A 25,000-nucleotide genomic window follows, 5' to 3' on the forward strand; every position below is an offset into this window, starting at 1 on the left:
CATCATTGTCTTTGACAGGTTGAATTTCTTCAGCTGCCGCAGGAAGTACATCCTCTGTTGTGCTTTCTTCACGAGGAAGCTGATGTTCTTCACTTGAGGTCCTGGGAGATGGTAGTTCCCAGGAAGCGGAATGACTCCACAGTGTCAATTGTGGAGCCACAGAGGGTGGTGGGGGCAGGTGGGGCTGGGTTCTTCCTGAAGTCCACAACTATCTCCACTGTCTTTAGAGCGTTGGTTTTGGAGTACCATTGCGACTTGACAGGGACCCAGCAGCAACAGGAAAATCACTCAGTGGTGGTGTATGCTTGTATGTCAATAAGAGCTGGTGCAACACAGTTGCGGTCAGAGAAACTGTGTGCGCCCCCAACATCGCACTCATGTCTGTCTCTCTCCGTCCTTATTACTTGCCGAGAGAGTTTCCACAAATATTTGTCACACTTGTATACATCCATCCGAGGGCGAACAGGGTGATATTGCGTTAAGGGTAATAGTACAAACAAAAGTGCAAAGGCTGCAAAGTATCGCCCCTGACGCGGGCGACTTTAATCACTGTAGGCTTGGAAAGTTGCTAAGTAACTTTTCCCAATATGTCACCTGTCCTACTAGACATATGAAATGTTTAGACCTCAGTTATGGTACAGTTAAAAGAGCCTACAGGTCATTTAGTAGAGCTCCCCTTGGTATGTCCGACCATAACGTTGTTTATTTGGTTCCAGTCTACAAAACTGTCCTGAGGAGAACAAAACCTGAGTGACGTTTTGTTCTGGTCTGGTCTGAAGAATCGACACAGGAGCTATTGGACTGTTACTCATGCACAGACTGGGACTTATTCAAGGAAGCATGTTCTAACTTGGATGAACTTGTTGAGACTGTTTCTGCTTATATAAGTTTCTGTGAAAATGAAATAATTCCCAAAAAGGCCATTTACATTTTTCCAAATAACAAACCATGGGTGTCCAAATACGTTAAAAGTATCATTAACAAGAGAAATATTAGTTTTAAGCAGGGGGATGCCATAGTCTACAATGACCTGCAGAAGCAGGTTAAGAGGGAGCTCAAATTAGCTAAACTTAAATATAAAGACAAAGTTAATCCGTTTTGCGTAGTGGCAAGTCACGCCCTGCATGGGACGGTGTGAAGTCGATGATGGGCTTACAATCCAATCATAAAAAACCCTCTCCTTTGATGGCAAGACAGATTCTGAGCTTGCAGATGAATTGAATATTTTCTACAATCGCTTTAATATTTACGACTTCACCAAGGAATTGTCTGCATTCAGGGAACCATGGGCAGAACAAAATGTTGCTATCACTATTAATAAGGACAGAGTTCACAAAATTCTTAGTGTGGTGAAGGAAAGGAAGAACCCTGGTCCAGACAATATTGGTGGCCGCCTCCTCAAAAGCTGTGCAGAGCCACTGTCTGACATACTCGCCTTTATATTCAATAAGTCACTTCAATCACAGCGGGTCCCTCATCTCTGGAAAGAGTCAGTGATTGTGCCTGTGCCTATCAGGCAGACCAAAGGACCTAAATCACTTAATGATTTTAGACCAGTGGCCCTCATTATGAAAGCTTTTGAAAACATTATCAACCAGGATATTTTAGTAATAACACAGCCACAACTCAGACCCCTTACAATTTGCTTACAGGGCAGGACTGTATGGCTATGACATGAACTACTACGACTACCATTGTAGTCACTGTTCCATTATCTCTATTATGACTATTATTGCCACTGTTCATCACATCCCCAACCAGCACCGTCAGACACTGCCTACCAAGAGACTGGGTCTGCCGAGGTTTCTTCCTAAAAGGGAGTTTTTCTTTTCACAAATGGTAACCAGGTAATAAACCTGAAATAATAAGAAATGCAATGTTTCAATTTTCATGTGCATACTACAAACAGCACAGCTCCCCAGTTCTTTACCTAAATAGCCTAATAACAATAAGCAACAATACATAAATAATCAAATACAAATACATAATATTATTATTAATATACTATAAAAACAATAATACTCATTTCATAATTTTCATGTACACGCTTCACACTTCAAATATTCATGTCCTACCAAAACCTATGCAAGATGCATGCAGTATTTCTGCTAGCAGCTGGAAACTACAGCTCCCAAAAGGCCCCGCGGTAAACCAGGAAGTACAACGTTACTTACGTTAAATACCGGTCCGCGATTCATACTTCAGACTTTCATAAAGCTAAAGAAAGTAAACACGAATGGACACGTATGATGCAGCAATGTTATAAGTCTAAATGTTATTTTTATGTCCCACAGATTTGCCACCTCGTCAACTTATAACTTATAGAGTATAGCATTATCTTTATCAGTCAACTAAACTGCTTAGATCTACCGGAGCATAGACGGACGTAAACACAGCATGGCGACAACAGACAAAATGAAGCGTACATCATAAAAGCAGACAAGGAAACATATGAAATTAAGAGAACTTACCAAGTGGCTGCACACCGGGTTGAAAGTCGTTACACGACTAAATGAATGTCGTGCTTCCTTTTCACGTAGTAATCACCGGTCGCATGTACTCACAGCACACCCCTCTTAAAGAGGCTCTACACTATTGGGCTGCTAAACGTTTCTCCATCAGTGTTACTTTCGGCATTTGTAGCTCTGGTTTAAGGTAAACATTTGATTAAACATGTAAATAAGAAATAACAAAACTTCACAAATGACAGAACTCCACAGAAAACACAACACGCACTATGCTTGCTCTTGATATAAGAATTGTAAGATAAGTGATGAAGATGAGATAAGAAGTGTCTCGAGATAACTCTTGTTATGATTTGATACTATAAATAAAATTGAATTGAATTGAATTGAAGGGGGGTCGAGGATGCTACGGGCAGCCTGCTCAACACCGTTTTTAACCAACAGGAAGGGGCAAAGCAATTTGTACGACTACTATTTATTGATTTTTCATCAGCTTTTAACTGTATTCAACCCTGCATTTTAGCAGACAGACTTTTAAAGATGCACAACATCAACCCAGTGCTAGTAGCCTGGCTAGTTGACTTTTTAACCTCCAGATCCCAAAGGGTTAAAGTGAATGGTGTTTTATCTGGCAATCTTTAATCTTCTACTGGCTCCCCCCAAGGATGTGTGCTCTCCCCTCTCCTCTTTGTTTTATACACAAATGAATGCCGTTCACAATATGATGGCAGACAGGTTTTTAAATTTGCAGATGACTCTGTCATTGTGCCTCTTCTTAATGAAAGTGTGATTGACCACGGACCAATAGTGAAGGATTTTAATGATTATCTTCCCCCCACTATCATTGATGGCCAATCTGTTGAGACAGTACAAGAATGTAACTACCTTGGCACAATAATTGATGGCAAGCTATGTTTTGAACCACACACTGTGCCAAAGCCCATCAGCATATGTACTTTTACTGAAAACTGAGGAATTTTAACATTAACCCCACTTTTATGACAATGTTTTATTGAGTCCGTTTATCTGCTGGTTTGGTTCTCTGTCCATAAAAAACAGCGAAAGAGTACCGTCAGGACATGTAGCAAAATTGCAGGCACCAACTTCCCCACTCTCTCCTACATCTACTCCGACAGAGTGGCAAAGAAGGCCCAGTCCATTGCTATTGACCCTAGTCACCCCTTGTCCTGCCAGTTTAAGCTACTTCCCTCAGGCTGTAGGTATTCCATGCCCAGATGCAGGTCCAATAGACTCAGAATGGGATGAGTGAACAGAACGGACTCAAACGCTAGCCTCAAGGCAAAAGGTTTATTTGGATCAAAGGAAAAGGGAGAGGGGAGGTGGATGCCAGGGACAGGGAAAACAGGCAGGTAGGATGGTGAGGGACTCGGAGCAGGGATAGGATGGCGAGGGCAGAGAGGACAGTGAGGGCCTGGGAGTAGGATGGGGAAGGCAGGTAGGATGGTGAGGGCTCAGGAGCTGGGAGTAGGATGGCGGAGGCATAGAGGACCCGTGCACTCAGGGAAGCGTGGGGAAGCCGGGGCCGAAAAGCCGAGGGGGAGACACTGGAGCTGGAGAGCAGAGGAGCCGAGGAGTGGGTGGCTGGAAGCGGAGGTTGAAGCAGAGTGCCATGGGAGGGGGACCGAGTGGTGAAGCCAGCTGACTGGAGACGACAGGAATGAGATGGTAACTGCAAGGAAACAGACACAGGAAAAAGTAAGTAACAGTATCTCAAAGACAGGAAAAACAAGGGTCTCAAGGGATAGCTTGCAGGGAGTTTCACCAGTATGACTGGAGCAATAATCAAGCGGAGATGGTCTGTTAAGCCGGGGTTGAAATACTGAACTTGATTGCAGATGGAAGGCAGGTGTGCGCGGCGGGAGAAGGTGATGTTGGGATGGTAACCAGGTGCGCTCAATCAGCTGGCAGCAGCAGCAGCGGGACGGGGGGGGGGAGAACACAGGAGGCACAGAGAGAGGCAGGGCCAACAGAAATACACAGAGAAGGCAGAACCAACCGAGAAACTGACAACAGAAATAGAAAATAGTAAACAAAACAGAAAACTCCCAGCCAGCCGACCTCAACCATCACACAGAAACTCTTTTATCCCGACTTCCATTTCCATTTTAAACAATTTGCCAGAACTGTTTTCATGTATTTATTTACTACTGTGTTTTAGATACTGCAAGTATTTCATGTTTTGCTGTATTGTTGTGTGTCTGGCTGTACAAACAATAAAGTGACGTTGACCTTGACCTTGAATGGCCCACATGAAAATAGCCCTCCGGAGCGGAGAGGAACGCCATGGCGTGGCTGGTGGAATGTCAGACATTGGTGTTAATAGCTGCAACTCTGTCTGTCTCTCTTTCTCTCTTTCCTCTCTCCCTGCGTCTTCCTGCATTTGTCACCCTGGCTACCTGAAGGAGTTGCGCTGCCCTCTCTCCTGTCTCCTCTCTCCTGTCTCCCCTCTCTCCAGGTGTTAAGGTTAATAAATCGTTAACTAACCCATGTATTCTCTCTCCAGGTGTGGTGCCGGCTGGTGACAGCGGCATATAATTATTTCCATGTGACAAACTTCTTCTGGATGTTTGGGGAAGGCTGTTATCTGCACACCGCCGTCGTCCTCACCTACTCCACCGACAAACTCAGGAAGTGGATGTTCATCTGCATCGGCTGGGGTCAGATCACCTGATTCACCTGTCCACACATTTACCTGTCTAATGATTCACCTGTCTGTCTCTCTGTATGTCTGTCTGTCTGTCTGTCTGTCTGTGTCTCTATCTGTCTGTCTGTCTGCCTGTCTCTCTGTCTAACCTGTCTGTCTCTCTGTCTAACCTGTCTGTCTGTCTACAGGTATTCCCTTTCCGATCATCGTGGCTTGGGCTTTCGGGAAGCTTTACTACGACAACGAGAAGTGAGTGTGACGCTGCTGACTGACTTTCTAACGTAGTGTGTGTTAGTATAGTCTCACTTTGCCAGACCTCCCTCCACAGAGCTGCAGAGGACAGTCTGGCCAGTCCACACAGCATTCCTGGATGGGAGAAAAACGTGCTCTGGTTTATTGGCATTTCTTTAAACCAATCACAATCATCTTGGGCGGTACTAAGCTCCGGACGGAGCCGCTGTTAACAGAAAGCTCAGATTGGACAGATAGTCTAGCTAGCTGTCTGGATTTACCCTGCAGAGATCTGAGGAGCAGTTAACCATAGTCCTCACAAATCCATCAGAGGTTAGAACGCCAACACAGAGACAGAGGAAGGGGACGGACATCCAGCGGCACCGGAACTATCCCTGAAGTGGAACGTCATGGATATAGACTATGTTAGATGTGACTTCTCTGGGTTTCTCTCAGAGTGTGTGTGGAGGGGGGTTATCTTGCATTACTGTGTCTATTTATATAATATGAAGCACTTTGTGTTACATGACTTTTATATGAAAACTGCTATACAATTGATTGAGGGGATCTGATTAATGGTTGTGTTTTGATTGACAGGTGCTGGTTTGGAAAGAAGGCGGGAGTTTACACCGACTACATCTACCAAGGCCCTATGATCCTCGTCCTGCTGGTACGAGGAAAAAGTCACAATGATTTAGGAAAAAGTCAGAATATCTTCTGACTACATGTCAAAAAGTTTACGAAAAAATCCAGACGTTCAGACAACTATCACTAAATTACTTTATATACTGAAGTAAGATTTTTCTTGGAGAAAAAGTCAACTATTAGAGAAATCAGAATCAGAATCAGCTTTATTTGCCAGGTATGAGGACACATACGAGGAATTTTGCTTTGGATTGTACATCGCTTATTGCATTAGAAAGTCGAAGTCAAATATATTTAGGGTTTGAACACTGTAAGTCCACCTTAAATCCATAGTGAAACCATCTATCTCACATGGTCACATCCAGTCCACCTTAAACGCTGGGTGTGAACAGGTCAAAGCCTCAAATAGAGCTGTAGAGATGGAAAGATGAGTCTTACTCCATTTCCAGTGTACATTGCATTGTGGGAGAAGAGTGTCCCATCAGCTGATGGACTATTTAGTGAATGAAATTAACTTCTGAGAATTCAAACACCACTACAAAATGGCCAACACACTAAATAGGGAACTATTTTAGTACAACCCAACTACTGTTGCTCTCCTCCATCTGTTCTATGCAGATCAACTTTGTCTTCCTGTTCAACATCGTTCGGATCCTCATGACCAAACTAAGAGCGTCCACAACCTCAGAGACCATCCAGTACAGGTAGGAACACATGGGACGCACACGGGACGGGTAAGACACACACGGGACACACATGGGACGGGTAAGACACACACAGGACACACACAGGACACACATGGGACACACACGGGACACACAAGAGACACAAGACACACGGGACACACAAGACACAAGGGACACACAAGGGACACACAAGGGACACACGGGATACACAAGTCAACCTGGACACACGAGAGACACAGGACACATGGGACAGGTAAGAAACACGGGACACACACAGGACACACGGGATAGGTAGGAGACACACGAGACACATTACACAAATTACACACGAGACACACATTACACACAGGACACACATGGGACACATGGGACAGGTAGGAGACACATAGGACACAGGACAGGTAGGAGACACACAAGACAGATAAGAGACACACAGGACACACAGGACAGGTACGAGACACATGGGACACACAGGACAGGTAGGAGACACACGGGACAGGTAGGCGACACACAGGACAGGTAGGAGACACATGGGACACACGGGACAGGTAGGAGACACACGGGACAGGTAGGAGACACAGGACAGGTAGGAGGGACAAGGGACAGGTGGGAGACACACGGGACAGGTAGGAGACACACGGGACAGGTAGGAGACCATACCTGCCAACACTCCCGTTTTTAATGGGCACTAACCTTTCAACCGGAACCGGAAGGTAAAGCAGTGTGAGAGTGTAGAGGGAGAGAAGACACGCCCCCCCACTCCTCGTACGCTCTTCCCCCCAACCACAATAATTATTGGTGACTCCATCACCCGGGATATATGGTTTTTTAATGCTGTCACTCACTGCTTTCCTGGAGCCAAAGTTGCAGACATCCTGGCTAAAGCTGTGGACCTGACCTGACCTCACTCCAGACCTCTATTAAACACATCGTGGTCCACTGTGGACATAATGACATGTCCTATCAGCAGAGTGAACGCACAAAGAAAGACTTTGGTACTCTAATTGAAGCTTTAAAAAGCACTGGGAAGTTGATTTTTATTTCGGGCCCACTTCCATCTTGAGGTCGCGGAGTATGCCTTTTTAGCAGACTACTCATCCTCAACGCCTGGCTCCAGCATACATGCAGCATCCACAAGACAATTTTAATCTGTTTTGGGAACGTGGCTCCCTGTTCAGCAGGGACGGGATTCATCCCAATAGACGCGGCAGCCAGATGCTATGTGAGAATCTGCGGCACGCCGTGCAGACCAAGACTTGGGTGCAGACCCAGACCTTAGATTGACTGTCTGCACCCCGTAAACACACGCACAAGCGCACTTCCCAGTCTCACTCTCCCATAAGCTCTCACTCCTTTACAAATAACTCTGCTAACCCACAGACCAGCTATATCATTCCAGTAAGAATCAGTAATATCAGTAATCACAGGTACAGCGCTCCACGCTCCTCTGTGCTTCCTTTGGAGCAGCCACCCATTCATAATCCCATAACTACGGTGTCTGTCCCCCAACTGAGATCGGTAAAATCAAACGTAAACCAACGAGGTGCTATACTTAACAACCTAAATGGAATTAAAACAACCACTGCAACGATAGAACAGAATAGGAGAATCAAATGTGGACTATTAAATATTAGATCTGTCGTCTAAAGCAATATTAGTAAACAATTTGATATCAGATAATCAAATTGATCTATTCTGTCTTACTGAAACATGGCTGGGCCATGAAGAATATGTTAGTCTAAATGAAGCCACTCCTCCCAGTCATATTAATACTCAAATTCCTAGAGGCTCAGGCCGAGGAGGGGGGGGTTGCAGCCATATTTGATTCAAGCCTGTTAATTAATCCTAAACCTAAACTAAATTATAACTCGTTTGAAAGTCTTGTTCTTAATCTTCAACATCCAACATGGAAAACATTACAGCCAATTATATTTGTTGTTGTTTACCGAGCGCCAGGCCCGTATTCTGAATTTTTATCTGAATTCTCAGAGTTTTTGTCATGTGTAGTCCTAAAATCAGATAAAATAATTATTGTAGATGATTTTAATATTCATGTGGACGTTGACAGCAATAGCCTTAGTACTGCCTTCAACTCACTACTAGATTCAATTGGCTTCAGTCAGAGTGTGCATAAGGCCACTCACTGTTTTAACCACACACTCGACCTTGTGCTGTCATATGGCATCAAAATTGAAGATGTAATAGTATTCCCGCAAAATCCTTTATTATCAGACCACTTCTTAATAACTTTCGAACTCTTAATACCCGACTATACGAAATTAGATAAAACCTTCTACACTAGATGCCTATCTGACAGTGTTATAGCTAAATTTAAGGAAAATATTCCAACAGCCTTTAACTCAATGTCATGCTTTAATATAACAGAGGACCTTTATGTTAACTTTAGTCCCTCCCAAATTGATCATTTTGTAGACGCTGCTATGGCCTGCCTACGGACGACTTTAGACTCTGTTGCTCCCCTCAAAAAGAAGATGATGAAGCAAAGGAAACTAGCACCTTGGTATAACTCCCAAACTCGCATTAAAACAAATCTCACGAATGGCGTTCCTCCAAACTGGAAGAATCTCGTTTAGTTTGGCAAGACAGTCTGAAAACATATAGGAAGGCCCTCAGAAATGCCAGATCAGACTATTACTCATCATTGATAGAAGAAAATAAGAACAACCCAAGGTTTCTTTTCAGCACTGTAGCCAGGCTGACTGACAGCCACAGCTCTACTGAGCCATCTATTCCTCTAGCTCTTAGTAGTGACGTCATGAGTTTCTTTAATGATAAAATTATAACAATTAGAGATAAAATTCATCACCTTTTGCCCTTAACTTCTAATGGTTCACCTTTGAATGCAGGAGTGCTAGAAAGAACGACAGGACCTGTCATATACTTAAACTGCTTTTTTCCTATAGACTTTCAACAATTAATGTTAAAGGTCTCTTCAGCAAAGCCATCTACCTGTCTATTAGACCCCATCCCAACGAGGCTACTTAAAGAAGCGTTACCCGTGGTTAACACTTCATTACTAGATATGATCAATATGTCTATATTAACAGGTTATGTACTGCAGTCATTTAAAGTAGCTGTGATAAAACCTCTTCTGAAAAAACCCACCCTCGATCCCGAGGTCTTAGCCAACTATAGACCTATATCTAACCTTCCCTTTCTCTCCAAGATCCTTGAGAAAGTAGTCGCTAATCAGTTATGTGACTTTCTACACAGCAATAGTTTATTTGAGGACTTTCAGTCAGGATTTAGAAAGCATCATAGCACAGAGACAGCACTGGTGAAAATGACCTTCTAACTGCTGCTGACAAAGGACTTGTCTGCATACTTGTCTTATTAGATCTTAGTGCTGCATTCAACACTATTGACCATACCATCCAGTGACAGAGACTGGAACATTTAGTTGGCATTAAAGGAATCGCACTAAGCTGGTTTAAGTCCTACTTCTCTGATTGATCTCAATTTGTCAATATCAACAATAAATACTCCAAGTACTCTAAAGTCAGCCATGGCGTTCCTCAAGGCTCGGTGCTTGGACCAGTTCTATTCTCCTTATATATGCTTCCTCTAGGCAATAATATTAGGAAACACTCAATTAACTTTCACTGTTATGCGGATGACACCCAATTATACTTATCAATCAAGCCAGACGAAACCAGTCAGTTAGCTAAACTTCAAGTATGCATTAGAGCTGTCAAATCATGGATGACCTACAATTTTCTGATGTTAAATTCAAACAAAACTGAAGTTATTGTGCTGGTCCCCAAACACCTCCGAACATCATTATCCCAAGATATAATTACTCTAGATGGCATTGCCCTGGCCTCCAGCACTACTGTCAGAAATCTAGGAGTTATTTTTGATCAGGATATATCCTTTAACGCCCACTTCAAGCAAACCTCTAGAACAGCCTTTTTCCATCTTCGTAACATTGCCAAAATTAGGAACATCCTGTCTCAAAACGATGCTGAAAAACTAGTCCATGCATTTGTTACTTCCAGGCTGGACTATTGTAATTCCCTATTATCAGGATGCTCAAATAAAACTCTTAGGACTCTCCAGCTGATCCAGAATGCTGCAGCACATGTTCCGACAAGAACGAAGAGGGGAGATCATATTTCTCCTGTGTTGGCTTCTCTGCATTGGCTTCCTGTAAAATCCAGGATTGAATTTAAAATACTTCTCCTGACCTACAAAGCTCTAAATGGTCAAGCACCATCATATCTTGAAGAGCTCATAGTACCTAGTTGTCCCACTAGAGCACTGCGCTCCCAGAATGCAGAGTTACTTGTGGTTCCTAGAGTCTCTAAAAGTAGAACGGGAGCAAGGGCATTTAGCTATCAGGCTCCTCTCTTGTGGAACCAGCTCCCAGTCTGGGTTCGGGAGGCAGACCTTTAAGAGTAAACTTAAAACTCTCCTCTTCGATAAAGCTTATAGTTAGGAAGTGAGGAGTTGCAGCGTTCGCCTAGACCGGCGAGGGAAGATGTGTAGCCACAGTCATGACGCACCGCCTCCCTATCTCGGCTTCTCTTCATAGAAAGCTTACATATACTTAGGGAGTAATGAGTCGCAGCGTTAGCCTAGACCGGCGGGGGAAGGTGTGTAGCCACAATCACGGAACACAGCCTCCTTATCTCCCCTTCTCTGTAGCTCTTAGTTATGTGGTTATAGTTATAGACTACCGGGGTACCTCCTTTGACACACTAAGCTTCTCTCTCCTCTCTCTTTCCATCTGTGTGTATTCGTGTCACAGAAATGCTTGTTACTAACATAGCTCCGGGGAGCTTATTCCCCGGAGTCCTTATGTTCTTTTTCCGCTCAGCATCATCATCGTGGATCATGATCATGATGGCACCTACATCATGGTGGCAGCTGTTGCCGTGGTCATGCCCTACGCCCTGCTGTGCCCTATTACACCCTGCTATGCACTGCAATGCCCGGCTTCGACTTGCTATGTCCGGCCAACGCCCGGCCACGCCCTGTTACGCCCTGCTGTGCTCTACGACACCATGAACTATTATAACTATTACGATATCTTTATTGTGACTATTATTGCCATTGTTCATCATACCCCCAACCGGCACCGTCAGACACCGCCTACCAAGAGCCTGGGTCTGTCCGAGGTTTCTTCCTAAAAGGGAGTTTTTCCTCGCCACTGTCGCACTTACGCATTCATGCATGGTCTTGGGGGAATCACTGGAATTGTTGGGTCTTTGTAAATTATAGAGTGTGGTCTAGAGCTACTCTATCTGTAAAGTGTCCTGAGATAATTCCTGTTATGATTTGACACTATAAATAAAATTGAATTGAAATTGAATTGAAATTAATCGGACCAATATATTGGTCTAATGTTGATTATATATATATATATATACATATACAATTTTCAACACGTTTGTCACCTCAACCTGGCAACCTATAACACTCAACCTGGCAACCTGTAACTCTCAACCTGGCAACCTATAACCCTCAACCTGGCAACCTATAACTCTCACCCTGGCAACCTATAACCCAGTTGCGCAGTTGATTTCTCGCAAGCTTCGCGGAAAGTTTAGACCCGAAAGCGAGCCGATAAAAATGGCAAGAATGGTGGTGTTCCCGCAAAGAAATGGAAATATAGCTGTAAATTTCAACAGTGTTGGGCGCAACAATTTACATGCATCTTACCTAAGGTTGCATTGATTTTAATGTAGCGCATGGCGGGAAAAATGACATTACCCAGCACATTAAAACACAGCGGCACCATCGCACAGAAGAGGCACATAAGGGCACACAAGCAATTTCATATTTCATCACGAAAGGACAGAGGCAGAAAACGTGATGCAAGCTGAACTCAAGATGACAATGTTGGTAGCACAGAAAAATTTTCCTTTTGTGTTTTGTGACGACTTCACTGCGAGTGTGGCAGGGATGTTCCCTGATATTAATAAATTAAGTTATGTTTTCAGTTATATTGCAATGTAAATAATACACTTACAGTACACCCCCCCTCCCCGGTTGCGCCGCCATGCCCCCATACAAATCTCCCGGATTTTGAAAACCAAATGGTGGCAGGTATGTAGGAGACACACAGGACAGGTGGGAGACACACAGGTTATCTTCCTCTGTGTTTCTGTGTTCCTGCAGGAAGGCAGTGAAGGCCACACTGGTGCTGCTGCCCCTGTTAGGGATCACCTACATGCTGTTCTTTGTGAATCCTGGAGGAGAAGACGAGCTCGCTCAGATCATCTTCATCTACTTCAACTCCATCCTCGAGTCCTTCCAGGTCCATCTGCTGTCTTCTTACCGCTACGTTTAAACTAACACGCCCAAACCTCATATCTGATCAAAATTCTGGTATACTGGACATAAACAGGAGGCAGCGGGTCAGAAGTGTTTCCAAATGTTTCCGGTTTAGGGGCTCGGAAACGCCAGAGTAGGGGGAATGAGAGGGGGAAATGCCAGAGCAGGGAGAATGAGAGGGGGAAACGCCAGAGCAGGGGGAATGAGAGGGGGAAATGTAGCAGAAATTCACTTTCAAGCATTCGTTCAGTATATCACATATGGGTACGCCTCCCCGCGTATCCCTCAGAAGCACTTTCACACTATGCCAGCCATGATTGGCTGGCCACATCTGACGCGAGACACACAAGGGGCGGTCCTCTATATAATCCACAGCCCGTGCGTCTTACCGTCATTCAATTACCTCTTCTCGCTCAGAAGCGAACATCATTGATACTGCCAGGGTCTATGCTAACTGTCCATAGAGTCGAGCTCACAACATCCTCTCGTACAACAACGAAGATGATCTGTTCCTGCCGGCCTCAGGGTCAGCGATGTCCAAGATCCCATATCGCCAAAGCACCGAGGATGCGAGAGGCGATGGGGGTTCCCCGGCTATTGGCACGAGCCTTCACGAGGTGTGCAAACATGCTGTCGAAAAGCTGGGGATTGCATGGCCCAGTGCTCCGCCTGAGAAGACCGGTTCCTGGTATGAAGGCAAGCGCCTGCCAAAGGTGAAGAGTGCGGAGAGGCAACTGCTCCCCCTTTTCCCCAAGTGTCTAGAGGAAGCTACCCGCACCTGGCCGAAGCACTTTTCGTCAAAGACCCCGGTTCAGGCGGGAGCTACGCTGGACTGCGTAGCCATGGATGAGTCTGGGCTATCCAAGCTGCCACCTGTGGAACCGCTGGTTGCTCACCACCTCCACCCCAGCCAGAAAGCTCTCATAGCACCATCTGCTCTTAGCTTTCAGTCGAAGACAGATGGTTTTTATTCATCCATGCCCGAAAAACAATAAAATTGTGCCCATCAGTGCATCCAGACCAAGAGCCGAGGGCACTACATGCAAAAGATTATCCATCCATCCATCCATCCATCTTCGTCCGCTTATCCGGGGTCGGGTCGCGGGGGTAGCAGCTCCAGCAGGGGACCCCAAACTTCCCTTTCCCGGGCCACATTAACAAGCTCCGACTGGGGGATCCCGAGGCGTTCCCAGGCCAGGTTAGAGATATAATCCCTCCACCTAGTCCTGGGTCTTCCCCGGGGCCTCCTCCCAGCTGGACGTGCCTGGAACACCTCCCTAGGGAGGCGCCCAGGGGGCATCCTTACCAGATGCCCGAACCACCTCAACTGGCTCCTTTCGACACGAAGGAGCAGCGGCTCTACTCCGAGCTCCTCACGGATAACTGAGCTTCTCACCCTATCTCTGAGGGAGACGCCAGCTACCCTCCTGAGGAAACCCATTTTGGCCGCTTGTACCCTGGATCTTGTTCTTTCGGTCATGACCCAGCCTTCATGACCATAGGTGAGGGTAGGAACAAAAACTGACCGGTAGATTGAGAGCTTTGCCTTCTGGCTCAGCTCTCTTTTCGTCACAACGGTGCGGTAAATTGAATGTAATACCGCACCCGCTGTGCCGATTCTTCGACCAATCTCCCGCTCCATTGTCCCCTCACTCGCGAACAAGACCCCAAGGTACTTGAACTCCTTCACTTGGGGTAAGGACTCATTCCCTACCTGGAGAAGGCACTCCATCGGTTTCCTGCTGAGAACCATGGCCTCCGATTTAGAGGTGCTGATCCTCATCCCAGCCGCTTCACACTCGGCTGATGCCATCAGGACCACATCATCTGCAAAATGCAGAGATGAGATCCCCAGCCCACTGAACTGCAACCCCTCTCCACCCCGACTACGCCTCGATATCCTGTCCATAAATACTACAAACAGGATTGGTGACAAAGCGCAGCCCTGGCGGAGGCCAACTCTCACCTGAAACGAGTCCGACTTACTGCCGAGAACCCGGACACAGCTCTCGCTTTGGTCGTACAGAGATTGGATGGCCCTGAGAAGGGACCCCCTCACCCCGTACTCCCGCAGCACCTCCCACAGTATCTCCCGGGGCACCCGGTCATATGCCTTCTCCAGATCCACAAAACACATGTAGACCGGTTGGGCATACTCCCAGGCTCCCTCCAGGATCCTTGCGAGAGTAAAGATCTGGTCCGTTGTTCCACGACCAGGACGGAATCCGCATTGTTCCTCTTCAACCTGAGGTTCGACTATCGACCAAATCCTCCTTTCCAGCACCTTGGAGTAGACTTTACCGGGGAGGCTGAGAAGTGTGATACCCCTGTAATTGGCACACACCCTCTGGTCCCCCTTTTTAAAAAGTGGAACCACCACCCCGGTCTGCCACTCCTTAGGCACCGTCCCAGACTTCCACGCAATGTTGAAGAGGCGTGTCAACCAAGACAACCCCTCCACACCCAAAGCCTTAAGCATTTCTGGACAGATCTCATCAATTCCCTGTGGCTTTGCCACTGTGGAGTTGTTTAACTACCTCAGCAACCTCCACCAGGGAAATTGACGACAATCCCCCATCATCCTCCAGCTCTGCCTCTACCATAGAGGGCGTATTAGTCGGATTTAGGAGTTCCTCAAAGTGCTCCTTCCACCGCCCTATTACCTCCTCAGTTGAGGTCAACAGCGTCCCATCCTTACTGTACACAGCTTCCCCGCTTCCCCCTCCTGAGGTGGCGAACGGTTTTCCAGAAGCACCTTGGTGCCGACCGAAAGTCCTTCTCCATGTCTTCTCCGAACTTCTCCCACACCCGCTGCTTTGCCTCTTTCACGGTAGATGCTACAGCCTTTCGGGCCCTTTGGTACATTGCAACTGCCTCCGGAGTCCTCTGGGATTACATATCCCGGAAAGACTCCTTCTTCAGTCGGACGGCTTCCCTGACCACCGGTGTCCACCACGGTGTTCGTGGGTTACCGCCCCTTGAGGCACCTAAGACCCAAAGACCACAGCTCCTCACCGCAGCTTCAGCAATGGAAACTTTGAACATTGTCCACTCGGGTTCAATGCCCCCAGCCTCCACAGGGATGCACGAAAAGCTCCGCCGGAGGTGTGAGTTGAAAGTCTGTCGGACAGGGGCCTCCTCCAGACGTTCCCAATTTACCCGCACTACCCGTTTGGGCTTACCAGGTCTGTCCAGAGTCTTCCCCCACCCCTTGACCCAACTCACCACCAGATGTGATCGGTTGACAGCTCCGCCCCTCTCTTCACCCGAGTGTCCAAAACATATGGCCTCAGATCAGATGAAACGATTATAAAACGATCATTGACTGGTACCAAGTACACTCATGAGCATCCCTATGTTCGAACATGGTGTTCATTATAGACAATCCATGACTAGCACAGAAGTCCAACAACAAACAACCACTCTGGTTTAGATCAGGGAGGCCGTTCCTCCCAATCACGCCTTTCCATGTGTCTCCATCATTGCCCACGTGCGCGTTGAAGTCCCCCAGCAGAACTATGGAGTCCCCGACTGGAGCCCCATGCAGGACTCCACTCAAGGTCTCCAAGAAGGCCGAATACTCCGAACTCTTGTTTGGTGCATATGCACAAACAACAGTCAGAGTTTTCCTCCCCACAACCCGCAGGCATAGGGAGGCGACCCTCTCGTCCACCAGGTTAAACTCCAACGTAGCGGCGCTCAGCCGGGGGCTTGTGAGTATCCCCACACCCGCCCGGCGCCTCACACCTTGTGCAACTCCGGAGAAGAAAAGAGTCCAACCCCTATCCAGGAGTATGGTTCCAGAACCGAGACTGTGCGTAGAGGTAAGCCCCACCAGATCTAACTGGTAGCGCTCCACCTCCCCCACAGAGAGCTGACATTCCACGTCCCCAGAGCCAGCGTCTGCTGCCCAGGTCTGGTCCGTCGAGGCCCCTGACCTTCACTGCCACCCATATGGCAGCGCACCCGACCCCAGCGGTTCCTCCCACAGGTGGTGGGCCCATGGGATGGAGAGATAGGTGCCACGTAGCTTTTTCGGGCTGTGCCCAACCGGGCTCCGTGGCAAACCCGGCCACCAGACGCTCGCTGACGAGCCCTCCATCTGGGCCTGGCTCCAGACGGGGGCCCCGGGCTTCCTCCGGGCAGGGTCACTCCATCTCTACCTCGGTCACTCATAGGGTTTTTGAACCATTCTTTGTCTGGCCCCTCACCTGAGACCACTTTGCCTTGGGAGACCCTACCAGGAGCACAAAGCTCCAGACAACACAGCCCTCAGGTTCATAGGGACACACAAACCTCTCCACCACGATAAGGTGATGGTCCCCGGAGAGGGCAAAAGATTATGTGTTGCAAAACATGAAAAACATAAACAGCCTCATGAGCCCCGTAGCGGGGCGGGCTGTACACGTACTCGCGGCTGCTGTGGCGCAGCAATGCTGATCACCGAATCCCTCGGTGGGCTCACTCGCAGAGCGGGTGCACCACTGGCGGGCGTTCGTGGAATCAAACTGGGTGCTCAAAACTATCGAAAAAGGGTACAGATTCCAGTTCGAACATTCTGCCCCCCTTTTCTCAAAAATAATACATTCACAGGCGGTGGGGGAGCGGCTCTCGATGCAGAGATCAGTTCTCTACTAGAGAAAGGAGCAATTCAGGTAGTACCTCTGGCCCAGAGCCAAAGCGGCTTCTACTCGAGGTACTTCATCATCCCCAAAAAAAGGGGGGGGTGAGGCCTATATTAGATCTAAGAGCGTTAAACAGACATCTAAGACAATACAGGTTTCAAATGCTGACACACGCAGCACTGCTGAGGTTTGTGCGCCCAGGGGATTGGTTCACCAGCCCGGACCTAGTCGATGTGTATTTCCATCTGCGGATTTACGCCCCTCACAGGAAATATCTCAGATTTGCCTACAGAGGGGTGGTGTACAAGTAATTAGTTCTACCCTTCGGCCTGTCACTCAGCCCTCGTGTTTTTATCAAATGCACGGAGGCAGCAATGGGGCCACTCAGGATGACCGGAATCCGTCTGGCAACGTACTTGGACGACTGCCTCCTGGCTGCGGGCTCGCAGCAGGACGCAGCGGCACATACCGAACACCTAATGACACATCTGTCATTGCTGGGGTTCAAGTTCAACTTAAAGAAAAGTGTACACACAATCAATACATTTTATCGGGCTGTCCCTAGACTCGGTCACAATGAGGGCTCGCATATCTTCAGACAGAACAGAGGCGATGCACGCACGTCTCGCTCTGTTTCGCAGGTGGAAATATGTGACATTACGGGATTGCCACAGACTTCTGGGTCTGATGGCATCAGCACTGGTCACTCTTCCTCTAGGCAGGCTATATATGAGGGGATTTCAACGCTGGGTAAAGAACCTCGGTTTAGACCCTCGAGTTCACTCACGCCGCCATATCTTTATATCAGCGGACTGCACGATGACGCTGTGTCCATGGAAACGGCCACAATTCCTGACGCAGGGGGTGCCACTGGGCACAGTATGCTCCAGGAAGGTGATTACCACAGACGCGTCTCTGTGGGGATGGGGTGGCACCCATGAAGGGAGATCTGTGAATGGCCAATGGAATGTAAACCTACGCTCAGCTCATATCAATGTCCTCGAGCTTATGGCAGTTTTTCTGGCCCTGAGACATTTTCTGCCATATGTGGAAAATACTCATGTCTTGGTCAGAGTGGACAATATGACTGTAGTGGCTTACATCAACAAGCAAGGGGGCTTACGCTCCCCACAACTACACAGGCTAGCACACAAACTGATAATTTGGAGCAATGCCAACCTTCTTTTTCTCACGGCAACGCATGTGCCCGGAGTGATGAATCAGGGGGCGGATTTGTTATCTCAGGGTCACCCTCGCTAAGGGGAGTGGAAACTCCATCCGGAGATAGTGAAACAGATCTGGTCACGCTACGGGCGCTCGTTAGTAGACCTGTTTGCCTCCAGAGAAAACACACAATGTCCCCTATATTTCTCTCTGAACGATGCGGAAGCCCCTCTGGGAGTGGATGCGCTGGCACACACATGGCCGCATGCCCTTCTTTACGCATTTCCCCCATTAGCTCTGATACCCCCCACCCTAGCCAGGGTGAGGGACGAGAGTTTCATGGTCATTCTGGTGGCCCCAAATTGGCCTCAAAAACACTGGTTAGCAGAGATAACGCAAATGCTTTGCGCACAGCCGTGGCCGCTACCATCGCGCAGGGACCTACTGAGGAAATCGTTCACCCCCACCCAGAGCGCCTGGCCCTCTGCGCTTGGTCCATGAGGGGCTGAACTTGACATCTTGTGGTCTACCTGAAAATATTATAATGACTATTCAAAGTGCAAGAGCTCCATCCACGCGTACTTTGTATGAAGCGAAGTGGCGTGTGTTTGAAGACTGGTGCACGTCTACTGGGGAAGTGTCCTTTCGGTGCTCCGTAGGGATTGTGTTGACGTTCCTGTAAACTCTCCTGGATAAGGGAAAAGCGTTCTTCATGATTAAAGTATATCTGGCTGCTATATATGCATGTCATATGGGTTTAAACGGTAAGACGGTGGGACAGCATCCCCTGGTCTTCCGTTTCATGCGCGGAGCACGGCGCTTACGCCCAGTGTCAAAATCATTGTCTCCCGGATGGGATTTGCCACTGGGGTTGGAAGCTTTATCGGGACCACCGTTCGAGCCCTTATTGGAGGTGGGTGCGAAAATGCCTTATTGCCTTATCAGTGCATCCATCGTGTATACAGTTCGGCCCTGGGGATTCTAAAGTCTCATTACGCCTGAACCCAGCATACATTCCTAAGGTCATGGATTCACTAAGCCTTCCCTTGGAGCTTAGTGCTTTCTATCCACCACCGTTCGCATCAGAGGAACAGGGGCGGCTGCATATATTGTGTCCTGTGCGCGCTCTGAGAGCATACCTGGCTATGACACTGTCATTCAGGAAAGCGGCTCAGCTGCTTGTTTTGTGGTCTGGACCTCACAAGGGTAAGCCTATCACAAAGCAACGTTTATCACACTGGATTGCCTAATCACCTTGGCCTATTCGTCTAGGTGGCGTGAATCTCCTGTTGGTCTACGTGCACATTCAACAAGGGGAAATGCCACATCGTGGGCCTTATTTGAAGGGGTGTTGATAAAGGAGGTGTGTGCAGCCGCTTGCTGGTCGTACCCAACAACGTTCATGAGGTTTTACAGACTCAACGTTACTGCGCCTCGCCTGGATCACACAGTTTTGAGTGTGGAGTTATCGGGGACGCAGAATGCGTTAGTATGATTGGAAAGGTCACGTATCACTGAGGTTGGCTTGTCGAATGAATGCTTGAAAGAGAACTTTAGGTTACGACCGTAACCCCGGTTCTCTGATAGCATGAGTGAGGTATCTCACTGGACCACCTTTCTTGCGTGGAGCGAGAAGAGGTTGCTACCTTGAATGATGGTAAGACGCACGTGCTGTGGATTATATAGAGGACCGCCCTTTGTGCGTTTTGCATCAGATGTGGCCAGCCAATCATGGCTGGTGTAGTGAGAAAGTGCTTCTGAGGGATACGCAGGGAGGCGTACCCATATGTGAGATACCTCACTCATGCTATCAGAGAACCGTGGTTACGGTCGTAACCTTAAGATATTCCATTTCAAACAAAAACGTAGCAGAGTAGATGTAGCCTGAGCTGCCATACATTAGCATGTTAGCACCTAACACTGTCCCTCCGTTTGTCTCTGCAGGGTTTCTTTGACATTAGTATGTTAGCAGCTAACACTGTCCCTCCGTCTGTCTCTGCAGGGTTTCTTTGACATTAGCATGTTAGCAGCTAACACTGTCCCTTTGTCTGTCTCTGCAGGGTTTCTTTGACATTAGCATGTTAGCAGCTAACACTGTTCCTCCGTCTGTCTCTGCAGGGTTTCTTTGTCTCCATCTTCTACTGTTTTCTCAACAGTGAGGTAATTTATTCTTCTGCTGAGCATTCTGGTTTCTTCCTGATAGTTAGTTTGTAAATCCCTGTGGAGTTTATTTCTGATGTGCTGTGATCTTCTGAACCCTCCAGACTCTCAGGATGTCTGGGACAGATTGTGGTGAAGCAGTGTTCAGTTTGTATGCTCAACATATCTTAAACAAACTCCCAGGGGCTTTGATTTGTTGCAGGGCCACTGCAACAAATCACTGCTGAAGGCTTTTCTCCCACTGCTCTGTAACTTTTATTCTAAATGAGCTGTTTTATATTCTCTTTACGGATGTTTTTAAAGCACTTTGAATTGTCTTCTTGCTGAAATGTGCTGTAAGCTGCCTCGTAGTGTTCCACAAATATACTTTAATATACACAGACTATTTACCTGTCTGTCTGTCTGTCTGTCTTTCTGTCTGTCTGGCTGTCTCTCTGACCTGTCTGTCTGACCTCAGGTGCGCTCTGCGGTCAGGAAGCGTTGGATTCGTTGGCAGGACCGTCACTCCCTCCGCAGCCGGGCGGTCCGCGCCTCGTCGCTGCCGACCTCAGCGAGCAGAGTCTCCTTCCACAGCATCAAACAGACCTCCGTTCTCTGACAGAGCCCCACCCTCTGACAGAGCCCCACCCTCTGATAGAGTCCCACCCTCTGATAGAGCCCCACCCTCTGACAGAGCCCCACCCTCTGACAGAGCCTCACCCTCTGATAGAGCCCCACCCTCTGACAGAGCCCCACCGCAGACGTGGCAACGCAGCAGAGACATCGGGGGGCACTTTGACACTCTGAACATGTCCTTGAATGCAGCAAAGACACCGGGGAGCGCTCTGACACTCTGAACATGTCCCTGAATGCAGCAAAGACACCGGGGGGCGCTCTGTCACTCTGAACATGTCCCTGAACACAGCACAGACACAGAGGGTCGTTCTGTCACTCTGAACATGTCTCTGAATGCAGCAAAGACACCGGAGGGCGCTCTGACACTCTGAACATGTCCCTGAACACAGCACAGACACCGAGGGTCGTTCTGTCACTCTGAACATGTCTCTGAACGCAGCACAGACACTGGTGGGGGGGGGGGCGCTGTGACAGATTCAGAGATGATGATGTGTTCAGGCAACAGAGGACGTTAGACTGCAGTTCTAAAGTCTGAACTTCTAAGAGCTTTAACATACAGGCTCCATTCATAGAAATATAGAATCTCTCTGGACACTAAAACTAAATCTGACATAACAGATTGTTTGGTGATTATATATTGTATATTATTTGCAACCCAAACATGAATAAATGCAGGATTTTATCTTTATTGTTGTGGCTGTCGGGGAAAACCTTGTGTGTCCAGAACAATGCCAGAGGAAATGGCCTCATCACTGTTTATGTGTGTGTAAGCTCCACAGACAGACGGAAAGGGGGACCAACAGAAATTATTTATGGATTATTAAATTATCAACAACATCAGGTTTCTGTCTGACGGAGATGATATGCAATGACATGTTTTCCTACTTTAATATTTGCACTTTCAATGAGATGACAGGTAAACATAAATATATATTTAAGTGTAACTGTCGATCTGTAAATCTGAATTTAAAGGGCCAGCGTCGGGTCAGTACAGGGTTAGCTAAAGACCAGATGTACTATCTATTAAATTCCTCTCCAACTATTCTGATAATCCATGAATCAGTTTGAGTAATTTTTTTATGATAAAACAGGTAAACTTGTGTGATGTCAGCTTGTTAAATATGTTAAATATGAATATGTTCTAGTGTCTTCTCTCCTCTGGGACAGGGAACTCTTTGAGTTGTGGACAGAACAAGACATTAGAGGACGTAATCTTGGGCTTTGGGAAACATTTTAGAGAATATTGAAGCTGCTAAAACATCCCCTGTGTGTTGTGTGTGTGTGTGTGTGTGTGTGCGTGTGTGTGTGTGTGTGTGTGTGTGTGTGTGTGTGTGTGTGTGTGTGTGTGTGTGTGTGTGTCTGTGTGTGTGTGTGTGTGTGTGTGTGTGTGTGTGTGTGTGTGTGTGTGTGTGTGTGTGTGTGCGTGTGTGTGTGTGCGTGTGTGTATCCTCGGGTTACCGTGGCAACAGCAGCCTCGTCTCCCAGCATGCATCAGCAGCAGAGGGCGGCGGCAGTGGATGAGCAGCAGCAGCAGAGAGGAGCAGAGGAAAAGAGACAGAAGGTAAGACACTGAGCCGCCTGTCTGCCTGTCTGTCTGTGTGTGTCTGTCTGTCTGTCTGTCGGTCTGTGTGTCTGTCTGTCTGTCTGTCTGTGTGTCTGTCTGCCTGTCTGTCTGTGTGTGTGTGTGTGTGTGTGTGTGTGTGTGTGTGTGTGTCTGTCCATCTGTCTGTCTCTCTCCTGCCTGTCTGTCTGTCTACATCTGTCTGCCTCCACCTGTCTTTCTCTGCTCCATGTGTCTCTGCTGTTCCTCTGTCTGCAGGATGGAGGAGGATGAACGGCAGACACTGACGCCGTGTTACTCCACTCTGTGACCGCCTGTTAGCCTGATAGCCTGTTAGCCTGATAGCCTGATAGCTTCAGATCAAAGTGTCAGAGCAGAGCTGGTGATTGACAGCATGAGTCAGCAGATTGAAACAGAAAGTGACTTTATTGTTTGTTGCTGCATCATCATCATGGAGGATCTACTCTCTACTGAGCATGCTCACTGACTCCTCTTCCTCTCTCTCTCTCCTCTTACTCTTCTCTCTCTCTCTTCATCCTCTCTTCCTCTCCTCTCTCTCTCTCTCCTCTCTCTCTCTCCTCTTTCTCTCTCCTCTCTCTCTCCTCTTCCTCTCTTCTTCTTCCTCTCTGCAGGATGATGGACGGACACTCGGCCCCCCTCGGAGGAGAGCAGTGCATGCTGGGAGGTAGGAACATAAGAAAGTTGCAGCTGTAGTTCTCTGAGTCTCCTCTTCACAGACACACCCACACGGTCCCTAAACTGTCTCAGAGTCTCTAAGTCCACTGTATGAATATGTCTGTCCCGTGTGGTCCCTAAACTGTCTCAGAGTCTCTGAGTCCACTGTATGAATATGTCTGTCCCGTGTGGTCCCTAAACTGTCTCAGAGTCTCTGAGTCCACTGTATGAATATGTCTGTCCCGTGCGGTCCCTAAACTGTCTCAGAGTCTCTGAGTCCACTGTATGAATATGTCTGTCCCGTGCGGTCCCTAAACTGTCTCAGAGTCTCTGAGTCCACTGTATGAATATGTCTGTCCCGTGCGGTCCCTAAACTGTCTCAGAGTCTCTCAATCATCCGTCATCCAATCATGTGTCAGTGTTGAGTTTCTTTTTGTTCTTTGTGTTTGTCTGCACACCTCCCCTCCCCCCAGTCACTTTTCTGGATAAACTCCCAGATGGAGGCGTAGTGACGGAGGAGAGAGGGACTCGCTGCCCCTCCCTCACTCCTCCTGACGGAGAGGAGGAAGGTAGAGGAGAAAAACAGGAAGAGGAGGTGACGGAGGAGAAAGTAGTGAAGGAAGAGGAGGATCAGCTGCCAGGAGGAGATGGAGAGATGGAGGAGGAGAAGAGGGTCAGTTCCTCCGTCTCACCTCCTGATGAAGAGGAGCAAAAGGAAACAGCCGAAGAACGCCACAAAAGCGCTGAAGAAAACGTTGGTAAAAGCTCCAGAAGCGTCGCTGTCTATGGGTTAGTTCCCTCTGGAGACGGGGACGTCCCTGCTGCTCCCCTCTCCTCCTCTGCAGAACCAAGCGCTCCTCTGGCTACCCCGGCTGGAAAAACAAGCGCTCCTCCTCTGCAGAAAGGTCTGTCGTCCTGCTGCCGCTCCCGCTTTCTTTTACTCCCCCCTTTCCTCCCCTGCTCCTCCTCTTTAGTTTACGCCTTCTTCCTCCTCTGTGTCATCTTTCAGGAGGTTTCAGGAGGTTTCAGGAGGTTTCAGGAACATTTCACATGTTTTCCTCTCTCGTAGTGAAGGTGACACAGACTGGACACTTCTTGTTTGGTTGTCATGGAAACACACTTCCCCAGTCTCCCTGACCATTGACCTCAGCTTCTGTCTGCCGCCCGCCAACACAAACGCATCACTTCATCCATAACATAATATATCA

At 47.8% G+C, this 25,000-nt stretch overlaps 1 protein-coding gene across 1 annotated transcript in view; it reads left to right on the top strand.

Annotated features, from left to right (window-relative positions):
- The window catches only part of LOC144513995 (corticotropin-releasing factor receptor 1-like), a gene marked incomplete at its 5' end in the record, with an annotated part of 29,367 nt that extends 7,828 nt beyond the window's left edge, over window positions 1-21,539 (top strand). The window contains 7 exons of the mRNA XM_078245186.1: window positions 4,990-5,143; window positions 5,319-5,379; window positions 5,959-6,031; window positions 6,625-6,710; window positions 12,837-12,975; window positions 20,900-20,941; window positions 21,399-21,539. Of these exons, the coding sequence (XP_078101312.1) occupies window positions 4,990-5,143; window positions 5,319-5,379; window positions 5,959-6,031; window positions 6,625-6,710; window positions 12,837-12,975; window positions 20,900-20,941; window positions 21,399-21,539 (696 nt within the window). The remainder of the gene's footprint in view (window positions 1-4,989; window positions 5,144-5,318; window positions 5,380-5,958; window positions 6,032-6,624; window positions 6,711-12,836; window positions 12,976-20,899; window positions 20,942-21,398) is intronic.
- Between the last annotated feature and the right edge of the window lie 3,461 nt (window positions 21,540-25,000).

Source organism: Sander vitreus, unplaced genomic scaffold, assembly GCF_031162955.1.
Source record: "Sander vitreus isolate 19-12246 unplaced genomic scaffold, sanVit1 ctg403_0, whole genome shotgun sequence".
NCBI classification, from domain to species: Eukaryota; Metazoa; Chordata; class Actinopteri; order Perciformes; family Percidae; genus Sander; species Sander vitreus.